The sequence below is a fragment of the Rhincodon typus genome, chromosome 35 (genome assembly GCF_021869965.1).
Source record: "Rhincodon typus isolate 14 chromosome 35, sRhiTyp1.1, whole genome shotgun sequence".
Lineage (NCBI taxonomy): Eukaryota > Metazoa > Chordata > Chondrichthyes > Orectolobiformes > Rhincodontidae > Rhincodon > Rhincodon typus.
In genome coordinates this window covers 10929061-10949250 of record NC_063366.1, presented here as the reverse complement: position 1 = coordinate 10949250, position 20190 = coordinate 10929061, and the positions used below count along the sequence as shown (strand labels likewise).

Genomic DNA, 20190 nt, shown 5'->3' with positions numbered 1-20190 from the left:
CGGAGGAGTGGGAGATGGAGGAGCGGGGCGAGTCGCTGAAAGACTGGCAGAGCGGATGGGGTGGGAAGTTGGACAGGAGGGCACAAACCAGATCGGCGAGCCAACCAACCTCAACACCCACAACCCGAGCTACAGATCTACTCCAAAACCTTAGCACAGTTCTCCTGCCGAGACGGGGGCGTGGACGACCGAGAGAACAGGCTTGGTGCATTGATGCAAACCTGCAAAAGAAAAAAATAGGAGTGAAACCACTTTAGCGTTATCGCCTGCAAGCCTATGCAACCTCCTCTTGTGAATGAACAGCAGCAATAGCGGCTGCACCTAGTACAAACAGCCTGAATGAAACCGGCTCTAACGAAACCTTCAGAGTATTTCAGCAGTTCGCTGAAATCAGAGAGAGGGGTGTTGCCTTTATCCAGCTCTCTCTCTATTTCTCCACCCCTTGCTTTGCTGACTCTGAACAGCCCTCTCTCACTCTGCAGTTCCTCTCGCCTCGGCTGCCAAGAACCTCCTCCCTCCGGCAGGATAACTCTTGGTGCTTTCCGGACCAAGGTCATTAAGTGCCGGGGACTGCCCGCTGAAGGCGAGTGTGCCTCCGATTTCACGGCCCGGCACGTAGTTAGCTGCTGGGCATTTCCTGACGCTGGGTAAGTACCTGATCTGCGCGGAATGTCAGACGGACAGCCGCCTGTTTGTAAGTGTGTATCTGTGTGTATTTGAGTATACGTGTGCCTGTGTATATGTATCTCTGTGTACTTGTGGGTCTCTGTGCGTATGTAAGTTAGTGTGTATATGTGTGTCTGCGTGCTCCTGTGTGTGTGCCTGTCTGTGTGTCTCTGTGCGCCTGAGTCAGCGTGTATATGTGTGTCTGCGTGTGTATCTGTGTGTGTGTGGTGTACATGTGACTGTGTATGTGTAAATGTGTGTGTGTGTGTCTGGGGGGATGGTCTATGTGTATCTGTGTATGTGTGTGTGTGCACGTGTGTCAGTGAGTCTCTTGTGTGTCTGAGTGTGTACGCGCCTGTTTGTCTATGTGTGATTGCCTGTGTATCTGTGTCAATTGGTCTGTGTGTGTGTGTATGCGTATCTGTGTAGGTCTGTGCAATTGCGGGTCTGTGTGTGTGTTGGTCTATGTGTGTGTGCGCTGACAGCTGCTATACTTCGTCCTATGTGGGCCATTCTTATGTAACTGTGAATCTCCACCAGTCAGTCTGAAACACCAGAAGCACCTTGAACCTGATACAGCTTCCCCTCACTGCCCAGTGCCTGAGATTGTTCAGGGCACGTCCCCCCCTCCCTCTCTCACTGCTGATGCTGAGAAAGGCCCATCAGTCCGCACCACCCTGCCTTGTTTTGTTATTGTAATCCTCCCAGTCTTTTGAAAGCGACACAGCTTTCTGCGTTTTCCTTTCTAGATTGCCCCGCTGTTTCAAGTGACCGCCGCCTTTCCTCTGCTCCCGGGTTTTTAAATCTGTCCGGCCTCGGGGCAGCTAGGGAAAGGAGTTTTGGGGGCTGGGGTGGGGGGGGGGGTGGGTTGGGTATCCGAGGTGAAGGAGAGCCGGCAGCACTTCTGAGGCTTCGTGTTCAATTCTGCGTGCCTTGTGAGCAAATTTGCAACGAGTTAGTGAACACTTGTGACTTCCTCTTTCTCTCTTTCTCTCTCTTTGTGTCTGAAGGACAAAAGGGGGAAGCAGAGTCCAGTTTGAGCCCAGGACGGTGCGGATCAAGGGGATGTAACTGCTGGTGGCTGAGTTTGAGACGAGACTTTTGAGTGGACCGGACATAATGGGCTTTTGCATCCAGAGCTCAGAGGGCTGCTAACTTCAGACGTCCGAGTGTTGATAAGGAGGTGTGCCTGTCGTTACCATGGGGACACAGCAGCTTGGCCAAAGTTTCGCTGGTTAACTCCCTTTTTGCTCTTTTCAACTCTGCCGCTGTGACAGGGTTGGTTGGGGGGTGCGGGGTGCTGCGAGGGAGACAGCAAGGAGGGGGGTGAGCAAGCATGGTCAGATCCCGAGGGGTGGCCGCTGGCTGGGGAACCCCAGGATCGAGCTGCCCCTTTCGCTTTCTCCCGAGGGAGGCCGGTTGGTGAGCGAGCACGCCCGAGCGGAAGGGAGTGACCCTTTCCCCCCTCCTCGCCCTCCGTCGCGGATGCTTCCCGGCCGGCAGGAGACTGGGATGCTGCCTCGGACAGTCCGCCACATCCTGGATGGAGTCAGGCTGGAGATTTCCGGAGATGCGAGCGTGGTGCTGAGTGGTTACAGAGCCAGGGACCCAGATCTGAGCTCCCCTCCGGTGAGTGGAGCAAGCTGTCTTTCAATTCTTGGGGGAGGAGGGGGGAGAGTGGGGGGGCGGGGGGGGAGCGGGGGGGTGGGGGAGAGGGGTGGGGGGGTGTCTTTGTACCTTTGTGCTCTTGAGAGGACCAGCCTTGCTTCTGGCACTCAAATAACATTCGCCACCTTTGAAATGTTTTAGACCCAGGTTCCTGGTGTAACAGGCTCAGACAGTGAGGGACATCGCTGGGCTGGTGGTGAGAGGGGCATTACCTGTGAGATCCTTAACGTGTGCCCGGTCTCTCATCGCCACCTCACGCTGCCCTGGAAGTGGCTGCATTGGGGTAGAGACTGTCACACATCTCCTGCTGGAATGTGTCTTTGCAAAGGAAGCCCAGAGAATGATGCAGTGGTTATTGTCGTGCTCTGTGGCCCGTTCCCCAGGATGCACACTGAGACCATCTGGAGGACCATCACCTCGGTGAAAGACCCTTTTTGGTCTGCCCAAACCTTGTTGGTCTTCCAGAGCGAGGAGTTGATCCTGACCGAGTGTTGCAGACTGGCACATTCCAAGGTCCAGGACTAGGTGCTGAGGGATGCACTAAAGCTCGGGGCAGCCACCGCCAAGGTGCAGTGGGGAAATACCACCGTCTGAGGTCTTCCTGCTGAAGTTAAATGGGGGTCTGTTCAGGTTTCGGACCATCCTAGTGTGACAAATATATGTAAACATAGTCTGATTCAAGTAAGAGATGCCTTTCAATTTGTTTTTTATACAGAGTCTAACTCCAGTGTTTCTTGTTTTCTTCATATGCTACTGTACAGAACCAAACTGCTTTAGTGACTGTACGTTTTTCATGAATAAAACATATTTTTGAAACAAAAAAACAGTGAGGGTAACTCACAGCATGACAGGGTCAGACTGTGAGGGACACTGTCAGCGTGACAGGGTCAGACTGTGAGGGTTGCTGTCAGCGTGACAGGGTCAGACTGCGAGGGTCACTGTCAGCGTGACAGGGTCAGACTGTGAGGGATGCTGTCAGCGTGACAGGGTCAGACTGCGAGGGTCACTGTCAGCGTGACAGGGTCAGACTGTGAGGGACACTGTCAGCGTGACAGGGTCAGACTGTGAGGGTCGCTGTCAGCGTGACAGGGTCAGACTGTGAGGGACGTTGTCAGCGTGACAGGGTCAGACTGTGAGGGTCAGTCTCAATATGCTGTACAGCTTAGAACTAGAGGAAACTTTGCTGCTACATGCAAAATTCTCACAGTACTCACATGGGTAGAGGATGCAGGTGCCTACACCCACAGTATGGGGCCATGCGGGGATCTAGAATGATGGGCAAATGTCTCATATTTAAAGTGGAGACCATTGAAGACTCAGACGGGGTTGGGTTTCTTCATTCAGTAGACTTGGAATTCTGTAGAGACTGTATCAATGAATACATTCCAGGCAGCGATCAATGTATTTCGAGATATTGAAAATACCAATAGACTGGCGACAGTGTGGGTAAATGGCCTTGAGGTGGAAAATCAGCTAAGATTGAGTTGAATGGCAGAGAGAGCTAGGGAAGATGCATGGCCCTGTCCTGCTCCGATTTCCAGTGTGCCCATATCCCAAGAAACCGAATGCAGCCAGATTATGCTTGGGTTTGGACACTGGAAGGGAATAAATCAGGAGTGAGCAGTGCTGTGCTGGGGGCTGTTGGAATTTGAGACTCGTTTTCTCCTCGACTCTGAGAGTGCAGGATCCACGTTTGCCGAAGTACAAAACTAGATGGGAATGTAAGCTGTGAGGAGGCTGTGAAGGGATTCAGACAGCTTAAGGGCAACAAAGTGATTGATGGAGTATCACAGAATTACTATGGTGCAGGAGGATCGCATTCCGCCAATCCAGCCATTCTCTATGCATCTTGACTTTGTGTAGAACCTTGTGATTCCTCCCTGTAACCCTGCATTTTATTTCTCTCCAAACAACCATCTGTTGAGTGCCTCAGTGTAATCTTCCAATATAACCAGTCAGTACATTCCAAACTCAGGCACTTGTGAACAAATGTTACCTCGCCTTAAATTTGCCCCTTTTGCAAAACACTTTAAAACTGTGCTATCTGGCTCTTGATCCTTTTGCAAGCGGGAACAGTTTCTCCTTATCTGCTCCAACAAGAATTCGATCAAATCTCCCTTCAGCCTTCTCCTTTCCGTGGAAAACCATCCCAACTCTTTCAGTCTCTCCTCATAACTGAAGTTTCTCGGAACCAATCTCATAAACCTTTTTCTGAGCTCTCGACAATGCATTCACATCCTTCCTAAAATGTGGCAGCCAGAACGCAAGCTGGAATTGAACCTAAAATTGTATATAGATTCACAAACTTCCCTGTTCTGGCACTCTGTGTCCCTATTAATGAAACTTAGAATACTGCATGCTTTATTAACAGCTCTCTCTGCGTGTCCTGCTCATTTAATGACTTATGCACATACACAGCAAGTCTCTCTGCTCCGGTGCACCCTTTAACCTCGAACCCTTTGTTTTATTCTGTCTCTCCAAGTTCTTTTCTTAAACACTGTTTTATACTTTATTTCATTTCTTTTGTTTTGTACTATTCTCTTCACCTCTGAATTTCATTGAAATTTAGTAGGTGCCCATCTACCCACTCCACTAACATTTGGAGGTCCAGGGAGTGTTTACAAGAATGCTCCTGGGGATGAAGGGCTTGCATTATGAGGAGCGGTTGAGGAATCTGTGTTGGTACTCAATGGAGTCTCTTGAAGTTAAGCACTCTCCATCTCACAGCTTACAATTCTCCCAAGTTTTGAGTCATCTGCAAAATTCGAAATTGTCCTCAGTGAAAGAGGAAGTGTTGGAGGCTGGTACAATGACAACATTTAAAAGACATCTGAATGGGTACATGAACAGGAAGGGTTTAGAGGGATACGGGCCAGATACTGGCAAATGTGACTGGATTAATTTAGGATTTCTGGTCAGCATGGACGAGTTGGGCGGAAGGGTCTGTTTTCTTGCTGTGCATCTCTATGACTTGCAGGGCTATGGGGAGAGAACAGGGAGGTGGGGATAGTTGGACAGACATGTCACAGATCTAGCATGATATGCTAAATGGCCTCTCTCCGAGCTATTCTTCATTATACTGCTCCAATGCAGCCATTCTCCAAAGCCCAGATTAAAATCAGTGGATGCAAATCATAACTTTGCATCTGCAGCTTCCCAAGAGGCTGAATTCTGCTGGAAAGTGGCCCTTTAGTAACCTTGCTGTGTAGTGAGGTAACTCCCTTGGTGTCGCTCAGGAACCAGGCTGCTAACTGTGGTCCAATCGGGTGACGACCTGGAGATTCAGGGATGTCGACCTTTTTTGTTTTGGACATGCTTCATGATGGCGCGCTTTCGCAAAGCCTAGTGTTCCACATGCAAATCCACCAGTGGGACGTGACTCAACACTGAGGGTGCTGTGGGGGAGAGGAGCGGGAGGGGTAGATTTAGCAGGGAGGAGAAATCAGCAAGTCCGAAACCATAAGACAATGGAGCAGAAGTAGGCTGTCGATTGAAGCTATTCTGTACCTGTGTTAGTAAAGCCCAGGTCTTGTATGGTTTATTCACTGTTTCACAACATGCCCTGATAACTTCACTTACTTGTGTACATACAGGAACGTTTGAGAACTCTGGGCCTATACTCATTGGTGTTTAGAAGGATCTAATTGAAACTTACAGAATACTGAATGGCCTGGACAAAATGGATGTTGGAAGATGCTTCCATTGGTGGGAGAGTCTAGGACCTGAGGGCACAGCCTTCGAGTAAAGGGGAGACCAGAGATAAGAAGAAACTTCTTCAGCCAGAGAGTGGTGAATCTGTGGAATTCACTGCCACAGAAGGCAGTGGAGACCAGGTCATTGGGTACATTTAAGACTGAGATAGATAGGTTCTTGATTATCAAGGGGATCAAGGGTTACAGGGAGAAAGCAGGAGAACGGGGTTGAGGAATTTATCAGCCATGATTGAATGGCAGAGCAGACTCGATGGGCCGAATGGCCTAATTTCTGTTCCTATGTCTTATGGTCTTATATAACCCCTGGTCTCCCTCGTCGCTGCACGCCCTTTAGATTTTCCCATTGCCCATCTTCAATCGTGCCACCAGAATGCATCACCGTAGCAACTGGAGGAATTTGAGTTAAGAATCTGGATTCTAAAATATAGATTTAGGTTCAGGCTTTATTGTCACATGTACCGGAGTACAGTGAAACGTGTACAATGTCACCATTCCTGGTGCCATGTTAGGTAGAAAGGTACAAAATCTTCAGTGCAAGAATGGAAAAATAACGAAATAAGTTTAAAAGGTTCACCATCACAGTTCTTCTTAGTGTAAAGTAGAAAAATAAAGACATTAAAGTTGGAAGTTCAACATCCACAGTCCTTTCTTGAGCCTTGGAACTGTAGTTACGCCACACTGGGATTTCCCCACAATGCCTTGCTGTCTCCCCAGGCTGGGCACGCTTTCACCTGCTCGGGTCAAAGTCTCTGCCCAGGGCTTGCCAGCAGCTTTGTCGCCATCTTGACTCATGCTGGGCCCTAGACGCTGCCTTCATGACTGGGCCCTCTCCAGAAGGGAAGTGAAAAAGCATTAAGAAACTTAAAAAGGAGAGGAAAAAAAAGGCAAAAAATTAGAAAAAAATAGAAAAGCAGATGGAATGGACGAGAACGGGCTCAAGAGCTCGGGTGCTGTCATCTCTTTGGCCGCCGTCTTGGTTGGACCAAGCTAGTATCCATGACGATGACCATGAATGATCACCAGTTCCTGTTATTAAAAAAAAACACCCATCTGGTTCACTAATACCCCTTTTTTGGGAAGGAAATCTGTCATTTCCTGGTCTGGCTACACACGATTGCAGGTCCTCTGAGTCTAAAAAGGCCTTCCATTCCAGGGCAGTTAGCGATGGACACCAAATGTTGGCACCCAAACCTGCTGAAAGAATATGGGGAAAAAAAAATAAAGCCCCACTTCTCTGCATTAAACTGCATTTGCCACTTGCCTACCCATTCCACTAGCCAGTCTTTGCCTTTGTGAAGTCTGTTACAATCCTCTCATGGTTCTCTCTGACCCTTGAGATTGTCTTCCGACAAGGAAGCTTGGGGGCTAATTTTTACATGGGAAGATCCCGCAAATGGCAGAAGTGATAAAGTCCAGATTATCTGTTTTTGTGAAGGTGATGGAGGGTTAAATATCATCGGTTGGGAAAACACATCTGTTCTCTTCTGAAGCCACTGGAACCGTTTAGATACTTCTGTGAGGGCATAGTTGACCTCATTTTGCAATTTACCTCCAACAGAGCAGCACTCCTTCAACCTGGATTATCAACTGAAGAGTATGAACTGGTCACTTTCTGGCTTCCTTTCCATATTTATGATTTGCAGCCTACAGCTAGCTAAAAAGATCACATATTAACACACATTTATTAAAAATGCTTTGCCTTATCAATTGAGATGCTAATCCATTGACTAGAATGCCTTGATTGCTCATCCACACACAATAGTTTGTAAGCTACTGTGGCCTGCATTTTACCATGGAAGTCCAGGATGCAGGCATTTCCCTTTATTAATGCAATATTCATATAGGTTTATTTTCGAAAAGATAATCATTTATCTTGAATAGAGATGAATTAGGTTTTATGTCAGGAGCTGGTTCATGAATGGTGCCTCTGAAACCATTTAATCTGCTGTTGTCTTACTGTGAGCAAATAAATGTGAAGCTCCCACATATGAACACTGACAATTAGCCTTTTGTCTTCGAATCATTTTGCAGTTGGATGTTGATGCTGTTTTACCACAATGAGCATTCACATGCATTTCCCCACAATTGGAGCCTCCTCAGGGATAACTGGCATTCGCCAGCATCGGGGTAATTTTCTTTTTGTTTTGAGAAGCTGAATAGTTGGTTAAGAGGTGCTGGCACTAACAGGGAGACGGCAGCTGTGTGGGGCAATGTGTTTCTCTATCATTTCCTCCATGTAGGAACAGGGGACAGCCATTCAACCCCTCAAGCCTAGTCTATTCCCCTGGCAGAACGCGGTTGTAACTTTGGCAGCATTGTAGAATCCTTCACGCCCTGTCCTCGTGAAACAAAATGCGTCAATTCCAATCACTGGTGATTTTCATTGGCCCCTACGCTCCCCCCCCCCACCCCCCAATCAGCCTCAACAGGGTTTCCCCGAGAGATTTCTGCCCCGTTTCGCCTGAAGTAGAAAACCCGTTTCCTTACTCTCGCTCCAAAATAACATAACCTCAATTATATTGAGTGGCGGAGCAGTCTCAGTGGGCTGAATGGCCACCTCCTCCTGTTTCCTCTGTTCTCCCAAATGAGAACAATCCCAGGTCGGTGTCCTGCAAGATGCTCATCTCTCTCCCTCGCTCGCTCTCTCTCTGATTTTCTGGTGAACTGGGTTCAGCTGCAGGAAGAGAAGACTTTTGCACTGGCTGCTTTGTGTTGACTTTGCAAAATGTCTCACTGACACAACGTTCCACAGGGAGGGCCTGATTATTCCTGGAGCTAAATCCCAGAGCAAACCAGCAGCATCAGAAAGCAACAAATAACACAAGCCTTGCATTGTACCATAACTTTATACTTTATTGCAGAGACTGTGAATAAGTGGCTTCATTTGAACTCACTTACCCCTTTGTAATCTTGATAGTCTCTCCCAATCTCCCTTTTATTTTTGCTGAACCTTTCTCATCCCAATCAAACCGTGCAAGCAACATCATTGCTGTGGAATGCAATGCTTTTTTAAAAAAATTATTGTGCACTGGGACCTTAAGCATGCCCAGCTCAGGTATAGTTTGACAATAAAAGCAGGCATTGTTGAAAATACCCAACAGGTCTGGCATCATCTGTGGGCAGAGGAACAGAGTTAAACGTTAAGGTCAATGACCCTTTGTCATTGTAGGTTTTCAGGATTTGCAGTATTTTGCATCAAGTGTAGCTTGGGTTCATAGGAAAGGTTTAGAGGGATATGGGCCAAATGCAGGCATGTGGGACTGGATTAGGTTGGGAAACACGGTCGGCATGGACGAGTTGGACCGAAGGTCTGTTTCAATGCTGTATGACTCTATAACTCTATTGATACAGATGGCATCTCTCAGTACACTGTCTCCATCAAATACTCCCAGTGCAGGTACAGCACAAGCTAAAATATTCTCAGGACGGTTACAACATGGTTAGGCATAGAACGCACCTCCCTCTATACCATCACATCAATATTCCCGGAACAGGGATGGCCCGGGTTGGATACAGAATGAAACCTTCATTACACTTTTCCATTTAACATTCACAGGACAGGTACAGCACAGGGTAAAGAAAGTAAAGCTCCCTCAATGCTGTCCCCACCAAAACTCCCCAGGACAAGGACAGCACAGAGTTAGGTACAGAGCAAAGGTTCCTTTACTCTTTTAAACTGAAGTTAAAGCTTTCTTTGCACTGCACCCATTAAGCACACACAGTGCAGGTACAGTCTGTGGTCAGATATGGAGCAAAACACCCATTTGGCTTGATTTGATTTGATTTATTATTGTCACATGTACCTGTGTACTGTGAAAAGTTTTGGTGAGAGATTTTAAAAAAAGCTGTAGATACTGGAATCCAAGGTAGACAAACAGGAAGCTCAGAGAACACAACAGGCCAGGCAGCATCTGGAGGAAAGGAGCAGTCAATGTTTTGGATGTTACCCTTCTTCAGGACTGTAGTCCTTCAGCAGTCCTGAGGAAGGGTAATACCCGAAACACTGACTGCTCCTTTCCTCCAGATGCTGACTGGTCTGCTGTGTTCTTCCCTCCTGTTGTCCACAGTGAAAAGTTTTGTTTCGTGTGCAGAACAGGCAGGTCATACCATACAAAGATCCTTGAACAGAACGAGGAATACAAAGTTACGACTACAACAAGTAGATTTAAGAGAACATTGTTAGTAACTTTAGAACTGGGGTTTAAAAGTGATGAATGATTGTAAGAAACGTGAGAGTAAGATTTGTTGTGGAGAGCACACAAAGGGTCTTCCTGTGTCGACGCCATCTCAATCCAATTATCGCTCTGTCCCATCAACCACTCCCAAGCCAGGTGGTGCGTGGGGTTAGGTACAGGGTAAAGCTCATTCTACACTCTGCTGTTAAGCTTTGCATGTGACCACATTGAATCTTAAAGCAGCAACACATGTCATTTATCATCACTGGTCCATTGCTGGTGTTTATGTTCCACACAGATCACCTGCACCCCTTTTCCTAGGTCAGCACGGTGGCTCCATGGTTAGCACTACTACCTCAAAGTGCCAGGGACCCAGGCTCATGTCCACCCTCGGGCGACTGTCTGCGTGGAGTTTGCACCTTCTCCCCGTGTCTGCGTGGGTTTCCTCTGGGTGCTCCGGTTTCCTTCCACAGTCCAAAGATGCGCAGGCTAGGGTGGACTGGCCATGCTAAATTGTCCCATAGTGTCCAGGGATGTGCAGACTGGGTGGGTTAGCCAATGGGAAATGCAGGGTCACAGGAATAGGGTAGGGTGGTGAGTCTGGGTGGGATGCTCCTCGGAGGGTCAGTGTGGACTTGTTGGGCTGAGTGGCCTGCTTCCACGCTGTAAGGATTTTGTCCGATTGAATTCTATATCCATCAATCCCTTTCTCTGTCCTGTCTTTATGTTGCTTCCTTGTAAATGCATGTGTCCTACCCTCCTGAGCCACCCAGTGATCAGTAGCCAGCTCAGACAACTCTGGTTCTGTGCATGTAGGCTCTGTGCTAGTCAATGGTGAGCTGTTGTCACTTCACCAAGACAGGTACCTTCTGTAGAACAGAGTAAAGCAGCACAGATGGAAGACATTTGGCCCATTGTAACTTGTGCTGACTCTGGCACAGCTATCCAATTAGTCCCACTCCCCACCCCCCTGGTCCTGGCTTTCATTCTCCGCAGACCTGAGCAATCTCATCTTCGAGTACTCATCCAATTCCCTTTTGAAATTCAAACTCCATGCATTGCCCAGATCAGAACCACTTGCTGCATTGAAAGAAAGAACCTCCAGCTCCCCACCCCACAGCTTGTTGTTCAGTCCAATTATTCCCAACCTCTGTCTTTTGGTTACCTGCAGTCATAGAGTCCGAGACATCTACAGCACGGGAACAGACGCTTCAGTTGAACTTGTCCATGCTGACCAGATATCCTAAATTAATCCAGTCCCATTTGCCAGCATTTGGCCCATATCCTTCTGAACCCTTCCTATTCATATACCCATCCAGATGCCTTTCAAGTGTTGTCATTGTACCAGCCTCCACCACTTCTTCTGGCAGCTCATTCCATACACGTACCACCCTCTGTGTGAAAAAGTTGCCCCTTAGGTCCCTTTTAAATCTTTGTCCTCTCACCTTAAATCTTTGCCCTCTAGTTTTGGATTCTCCTACTCCTTGACTATTCACCCTATCCATGTCGCTCATGATTTTATAAACCTCTATAAGGTCACCCCTCAGCCTCTGACGCTCCAGGGAAAATAGCCCCAGGCTATTCAGTCTCTCCCTATAGCTCAAACCCTCCAACCCTGGAATCTTGTAAATCTTTTCCGAACCCTTTCAATTTTAATGCCATCCTATATCAGTGAGACCAGAACTGAACACAGTATTCCAAAAGTGGCCTAACCAATGTCCTGTACAGTTGCAACATGACCACCCAAGTTCTATACTCGGTGCACTGACCAATAAAGGCAAGTGTTCCGAACGCCTTCTTCGCCACCGTCTCTACCTGCGACTCTACTTACTGACCCTGCAGACTCTGGAACCAGTCTGTCATCATTTACTCTTTCAAATGCCTTTGTGATTCTGAATGGCTTGAGTTTATGCCCCTCACTCGCAGGAGAACTGACCCCCAACTTGTCCAGCCCCTTCTCATTCCTGACAAGTCCCTCCACCCTGGCAAACATTCCCGTGGATCTTGCATAACTGCAGCCTCCCGAAGATGCCAGTTACTGCTGCAGAACCCCGTCCTGTCCCCATTGTGTCGTCGACATTCAGGATATCCTGCTCCTGACCTCTGAGGATGCGTACGACTCATACTTGCCTGAGCTCCATTCCAAATCTCCATGTGCCTCTCGTCCCAGCTGTACATTTCCGCCCCCCATCCCCCTGCCACTGGCTGTGACTTCTGAGTTTTGGAAACGATTGGAAACAGGATATCCTCTGAACAGACTCGGAGTGTCCTTAAATGAGCCGGGTCTCATCACAAGCTGAAAACCGACACTTGGGCCTGAACCTTGGGAGAGGTCAAGCCCCAAACTTCCCCTCCGATCTGCCGGCAAGCTGCAGATGTGGAACTTTCCGGAGGTTTTAACAGCGTGCGATCTGACTAAATTTGGCCTCAGGCCTTCGTTCCAACTCCTCACCCACTCGACCAGCGTCTCCCCTTGACTTCACCTTCCCTCCTCTGGTTCTCCCTCCACCCCTCCCTCTCACAAGGCCGGTGTGAGATCTCCCCCCGAGCACGGTCCCTTCCCCCACCCCTTATCCCATGGTGCCCTTGGCCGCTTGACCTTTCACCCCAACAGGCCATAATCCCTCCCGGGTTTCTGCCACCGGTTGTCCAGTAGTGATGACTGATTGCAACACGGTAAGAAAGATGAGGAGGGTCAATACGTGTTAAATATTACAATGTTTTGAAAGGCATGTGAACCCAGAGAGGATTGGTGGTTGTCTGAGTTTTGACAGTGGCATCATAAGTTTCAAACTGGGATTGGGTAGACACTTCACAAGGAGAGAGGAAATAGCAGGAGTCCGGGGAAAGTGCGGCAGCTTGGGACTCTCGGGATTTGCTTTCCAAAAGAGCTGTCATAATCTAATGGACTCAATGGCTTCCTTCTGAGCTGCAGCCTGCGAGAGACTCGGAGAGACCGAATGAGGGAGGGGTGGGTGTGGGTGTCTGCTGAAGACAAAGGCGCCAGTAGGTGGCGTCGGTAAACACTGAGCTACCCAAGAGAATTGAAGGAGCGCCCAACATCGCAGAGGTTATGGGGCTTGGGCAAGAGAATTGGAGGAGCGCCCAATATCGCAGAGGGTATGGGCTTGGGCAAGAAAATTGGAGGAGAACCCAATATCGCAGAGGGTATGGGTCTTGGGCAAGAGAATTGGAGGAGCACCCAATATCGCAGAGGGTATGGGGCTTGGGCAAGAAAATTGGAGGAGCGCCCAGTATCGCAGAGGGTATGGGTCTTGGGCAAGAAAATTGGAGGAGAACCCAATATCTCAGAGGGTATGGGGCTTGGGCAAGAAAATTGGAGGAGCGCCCAATATCGCAGAGGGTATGGGGCTTGGGCAAGGCCACAGCGATAGGGAGGGAGCATCATGGCATATGGCATCGCTAACCAGGCTGACAAGTTGCTGTACTCTAATCAGCCGTGAGCTGAGCAACTCACTGGGCAATTTCAGAGTCAACCCATTGCCATGGATCTGGAGTCACATAGAGTCATACAACAGGGAAACAGACGCTTCGGTCCAACCAGTACATGCCGAATATAATCCCAGACTAAACTCATCCCACCTGCCTGCTCCTGGCTCATATCCCTCCAAAACCTCCCTATTGGAAAGGTTGCAGAGGAGATTTACCAGGATGTTGCCTGGTATGGAGGGAAGGTCTTATGAGGAAAGGCTGAGGGACTTGAGGCTGTTTTCGTTAGAGAAAAGAAGGTTAAGAGGTGACTTGATAGAGACATACAAGATGATCAGAGGATTAGATAGGATGGACAGTGGGAGCCTTTTTCCTCGGATGGTGATGGCTAGCACGAGGGGACATAGCTTTAAATTGAGGGGTGATAGATATAGGACAGATGTCAGAGGTAGGTTCTTTACTCAGAGAGTAGTAAGGGCGTGGAATGCCCTGCCTGCAAAAATAGTAGACTCGCCCACTTTAAGGGCATTTAAATGGTCATTGGATAAACATATGGATGATAATGGAATAGTTTAGGTTAGATGGGCTTCAGATTGGTTTCACAGGTCGGCGCAACATCGAGGGCCGAAGGGCCTGTACTGCGCTGTAATGTTCTATGTTCTAGGTTCTATTCACAAACTTATCTAAGTGCCTTTTAAATGTTGTAACTGTGCCTATAGTTGATAACTCAACTCTGCACCCTTTGATTTTCTTCGCTACCAAAAATCTGTCCACGTCTAATTTATGGTGCAGAACTTAATTCTTCAAATTCAATTGAGTATGAATCGTTGAAGCTTTGCTTCCGTCGTTTTCCACCTGTTGATTTTGATCACTCTCAGCTGATCTTTATTCTTCATTGAGTTTCAGTTTACTTGCTTACGAGGCCACCGACGGAGGACTTAATAGTTTCTCTGTGCCTGGAGGCCTGGGTTCAAGTCCCAACTGCTCCAGGGGTGTGTAATAACATCCCTAAGCAGGTGGGTTTGAAAATATCTACTTATTAACTCCTAATAAGAAACACTTCCCTGTGGTGACTGAGGTATAACTACTTTTTAATTGGTTCCTTTTGCATTGCTCTCCAAGGGTTAATGGCAGGTGTCTTTTCCCTAGGATGGGGCATTTCAAGACTAGGGGCCATATTTTTAAGGAGAGAGATTTAAAAAAAAAGGCATGAGGGCCACAAACCTTTTACACACAGGGTGTGGAATGAACTTTCCGAGGAAGCAGTAGATGCATGCATGTAGGACAGGTCTGATACAGTGGCAGATTTCTCCCCGAGAGGACATTATTGAAGGTGGCTAGGCCGTTGGAGAGCGGTTCCTAAAGCATGTGGCATTCTTGTCTTTACTAACAGTGCCACAAAGCAAAAAGAGCAAGAAAACGCTGTTGAACTTTTACAAGACACTTGTTAGATCTCAGAAATGTGTGCATGCGTGGCTGCCTCGTTATGGGAAAGATGTGAATGCATTGGAGAGAGTGCAGAAGCGATTCACAAGAATGGGTCCAGGAATGAGAAACCTCAGTGATGAGGGTTAGATTGAAGTAGCATGGTAGCTCAGTGGTTAGCACTGCTGCCTCGCAGCACCAGGGACCTGGGTTTGATTCCACCCTCAGGCAACTATCTGTGTGGAGTTTGCACATTCTCCCTGTATCTGCGTGGGTTTCTTCCCACAGTCCAAGGATGTGCCAGTTAGGGTGGATTAGCTGTGTTAAATTGCCCATAGTATCTAGGGATATTCACGCTAAGTGGATTAGCCATGGGAAATACAGGGATAAGATGGGATGTGGTCTGGGTGGGATGTTCTTTGGAAGGGCTGTGTGGACTGAATGGCCAGCTTGCACACTGCAGGGGATTCTATGATTCTATTCTGTGAAGTCAGGACTGTTTGACGTTTTCAAAATCATGGATGGCCTGGACGCAGTGGATAGAGAGAAAATGTTTCCACTCGTAAAAGGAAAAAAAGAATGCAAGGACATAGATTTAAAGCTATATGCAAACAAAGAAAGGGTAACGTGAGGGAAAAAAACCTTTTCACCCAGCGAGTGTTTGGGGTCTGGAATTCGCTGCCTGGAAATGTGGCAGACCAGGTTCAATTGAGGCACCCAAGAGGGGCATTGGATGGTCATCTGGGATAGAAATGGTGTGCAGTGATATGGCAACAAGAGGTGATAGAACTGGTGCAGGCATGATGGGCTGAATGGCCCTTTCTGCACTGCAACAATTCTGTGATCAGTGAACTGGATGAGTTTTCATAAAAATGGATGAGAATTGTCGCCGCGCTGAGACTGGTTTGATAATTTTTTTTGTTAGCTGAATTCAAATTGCACCAGCATTTGCTTTGGTCACTGGAGTACCAGCCTCAGTGGCATCACCAGTAAACCACCATCGAGAGCTGTGCCAGACCGGACTTGGGCACAGGCGAGAGAAGACAAGAGAGGGGGCAAGGCTGCAGTGGTGTGAACAAGACTTTGCACAGCTCTCGGAATGGGCATCAGAGATTTGGATGGGGCGGGGGGGAATGCCGAGTGTGTGTTGTCGAACAGAGAGACCTAGGATGCAGTTGCATAGTTCCTTGAAAGTGGCGTCACATGTAGACAGGGTGGTGAAGAAGGCATTTGGCACGCTTACGTTCCTGGGTAAGAGCATTGAATACAGGAGTTGGGATATCATGTTACAGCTGTACAAGACATTGGTAAGGCCACATTTGGAGTACTGCATACAGTTCTGGCCGTCCTATTATAACAGCGATGTTATTAGACTGGAAAGGGTGCAAAACAGATATACAAGGACGTTACTGGGACTTTGAGTTATAAGGAGAGGTTGGATAGGCTGGGGGTTATTTTTCTGTAGCATCAGAGGCTGAGGGGTGTCCTTATAGAAGTTTATAAAATCACGAGTTGGATAGCCAAGGTCGTTTTCCCAGGGTAGGGGAGACCAAAACTAGACAGCATAGGTTTGAGGTGAGAGGGGAAAGGTTTAAAAGGGACCTAAGGGGCAACTTTTTCATGCAGAGGGTGGTGCATGTATGGAATAAGCTGCCAGAGGAAGTGGTGGAGGCTGGTACAATTACAGTATTTAAAAGGCATCTGGACGGGTACAGGGAGAGGAAGGGTTTAGAGGGATATGGGCCAAACGCAGGCAAATGGGGACTAGTTCAGTTTAAAGTCAGCAGTTGCACGACACCAGGTTATAGTCCGACAGGTCTTTTTAGAAATCATAAGCTTTCGGAGAACTGCTCCTTTATCAGGTGAAGTTCAGTTTAGGAAGCCTGGTCAACACAGACGAGTGGGCTGAAGGGCTTGGTTCCGTACTGCATGCCTTTCAGTTTTAATCAGGAGGAAGGTGGGAGGCTAGCCAGGAGAGAATGCTAGACAACACTGGACGGAGGATGGAAAGATGGAGGAAGATTTAAGCATTCAGTTTGACTTGAGATGAAGGCAGGAGAAGTGGAGTAAGGGGAGAGGCAGGTGGATAGAGTGTATTGTCCGCCTGGGGGCCGCTGAGGACGATTTATTTACTGAGTGTTGTTAGCGCCAAAGAAATCGGCACAGGAACAGGGAGTGGTGCAGAATATGACAGAATTAGGAAGCAGAGAGGAAAACGGAGTCTACAGGGTGAGAGCTGGGAGAGACACAGGCCACGGTCCCAAGCACAGATTGATTTACTCGCCGAACCGGTGCAATCTGCAAAGTTGTGAACTGTAAATACTGTCTGTTGCCGTAAACAGCGTAGCAGATTGTGAGCGAGAGATCGCAAATAGCACCATCTTGGAATGAGCAGAGCACAAGCGATGGCTTGGCAGAGATCGCTGTCCACTGCAGGTGCAGCTGTTGTCTTGGTGATGGGTTATTCTGGGAGAGGAATGTTACCCTTTAACATCAATGGCACCCAGATAACAGCACGGTGGCTCAGTGGTTAGCACTGCTACCTCACAGCACCAGGGACCCAGGTTCAATTCCACCCTCAGGCGACTGTCTGTGCGGAGTTTACGCATTCTCCCCGTGTCTGCGTGGGTTTCTTCCGGGTGCTCCAGTTTCCTCCTGCAGTCCAAAGATGTGCAGGTTAAATAGATTGACTGTGCTATAGTGTCCAGGGATGTGTAGGTTAGGGGGATGGGTCTGGGTGGGATCCTCTGAGGGTCGGTGTAGATTTGTTGGGCCGAAGGGCTTGTTCCCACACTGTGTAGGGGTTCTATGAGATAACGCCTTTGCTGTCACTGTGTCTCATTCCTGTGTGCGCTACCTCCTGGTAGCCCTCTCCTGTGAATCTGAAGGCCTTATGTGAACTTTGAATTTAGGCTGAAGACAAAAAAACACTGGAAATCACAGCGGGCCAGGCAGTATCCTGTGGGAGAGAAGACTAGCTAGAGTTTTAAGTCTAGATGACTAACAGAACGTCCCACTCACATGCCCACTTGTGTGTCCTCAGCATGATGCAGTGCTCCAGCAAACCACAACTGGAGGAACAACATCTCCTCTTCAGACTGAGATGACAAGGTGTAGAACTGGATGAACACAGCAGGCCGAGCAGGAAAGCTGAAGAAGGGTCTAGACCCAAAACGTCAGCTTTCCTGCTCCTCTGATGCTGCTTGGCCTGCTGTGTTCATCCAGCTATACACCTTGTTATCTCAGATTCTCCAGCATCAGCAGTTCCTACTATCTCCTCTTCAGACTGGGCACTTTGCAACCTTCTGGACTTGATATTGAGTTCAACATCTTCAAATCTCTTCCCTTTCTTTTAGCTTTGCTTGTTACATTCTCCGTCACCATGTCCTCTCTCCCCTTGCCCCTGCCCCAGTGGGACTGTCTGTCCTTCCCAGTCTGGTCGTTAGACACACCATTGTTCTGCCACTCTCACGTTCTGATCACTTAATCCGAACTATCAACCTCCTTTCTCCGCCATGCACTCCACTCCCCCCAATAAATGCTGCCCCCTCCACACTTCATGTCAACTCTGATGAAGAGTCATCTAGCCTCGAAATGTTAGCTTGCTCTCTCTCTCTAAGGATGCTGCCTGACCCGCTGTGATTTTGGCATTTTATTGTCTTCAGTACAGATTCCAGATTCTGTAGTAACTTGCTCCGACTTTGCATGAATCTGACGCTGCCATTGCAGAGCTGTGGGAGCGCTGTAGGGTCAGCGGTACCGCCTTTCAGACTAGATGTTAAAGCCGAGGCCCCGTCTGCAGTCTCAGGTCAATGTTGCTGCCAATATGTATCCTTGACCCGGTGCTGTCAAGATCTGCTCGTTATTGCTATCGGTGTGAGCTTGCCGTGCCTTAAATTTGCTGCTGCGTCCCCTACAAGGCAACACTTCAGGAAAGTGCCCTCTGCACGGCGCCTGAGGGCTGTGTCGGTGACTGTGAAAGGTGCTATGCAAATGCAATTCCGGCTTTTTAAATGTCAGGTTCGGTCCCTTTGAGAAACTTAAAAACTAGAAATGCTTTCCAGCAAATTTATGTTTTTGTTTCCGATTTCCAGCATCCGCAGTTCTTGGTTTCTTTTCTGTCAGTTTCGATCTCATTCAGTTTCAGCTTGACTATAGCAAATCGGAAATTTTTGGAATGGACTGAGGCCTTTGATCGGGTCTGTCTGTCGCGCATTTCAGCGTGATTCGAGGCTAATAGCCGGTCCTGTACACCTTCTCGGTGTCAGTTATCAGGCATGTTTCACTGAGGAGCTCATCTTCCCGTGGCCTTTGCTGTTGACACAAGATAAATGTGTTTGTGGGAAAGTTTAAAACCATAACGAGAGTTTAGTTCAAACCAGCTTGGCCCAAGAGCTGGAAAACCAGAACGAGGTGTGATTGTTCCAGACTGAGAAAGCCTTATCCAGTTGACCAGGAAATATTATTGAGAACACAGGTTGTTCACTCCAAATCAGAGATAGGCAACACCTCCTTCATGCTGGAACATTGAGATGTGCAATGACTCAGATCTGACTGTGTGATATAGTAATTGTACACAGTATATTTTGTCCCAGCAAGAAATGCAATGCCACGTAACATCATGGAATCACAATCAGATGTTTCTGAAATAAAATTCTCTTTTTTCCAGTTGTCAGAGATTTTGTAAATTCTTTAGTGGCACAACGAGACTGAGAATTTTATTTGTATGATTCATGGATGATGCGCAATTGGTCTATTTATTATTTATGCAGAGGCAAATTATGCCGCCTGACCCTAACTGAGTTCCAAATCTCTGCTCGTGTTACTAAGCACCAATTTAAGCAAAACCTCGGTGTAATTGAGTCCCTCAGCAACTCAAACGATTTGTCGAAAAACACAGCGTTATTCTTACAAAGAGTCTGAGCCATCTTCTTGAGATATTACTGAATCCAGTCCCAGTCACGGTGTTCCTTGTAATCAGGGCCTGTGTTGTACCTACACCCTAACACTGTGACAGTGTCCTTGTAATCAGGGCCTGTGTTGTAACTACACCCTAACACAGTGACAGTGTCCCTGTAATCAGGGCCTGTGTT

The 20190-nt window shown here is 47.9% G+C and overlaps 1 protein-coding gene across 2 annotated transcripts in view; it reads left to right on the top strand.

Moving 5' to 3' along the window:
• The first annotated feature begins 433 nt into the window (after positions 1–433).
• LOC109919061 (ral guanine nucleotide dissociation stimulator-like) overlaps positions 434–20190 on the top strand; it is a 166219-nt gene continuing 146462 nt past the window's right edge. The window contains exons 1-2 of one of the 2 annotated variants that reach the window (XM_048616535.1): positions 434–647; positions 1677–2295. In XM_048616535.1, coding sequence (XP_048472492.1) covers positions 2152–2295 — 144 coding nt within the window. In that variant the 5' untranslated portion in view covers positions 434–647; positions 1677–2151. The remainder of the gene's footprint in view (positions 648–1676; positions 2296–20190) is intronic. The other variant, XM_048616536.1, reaches the window with a different exon arrangement.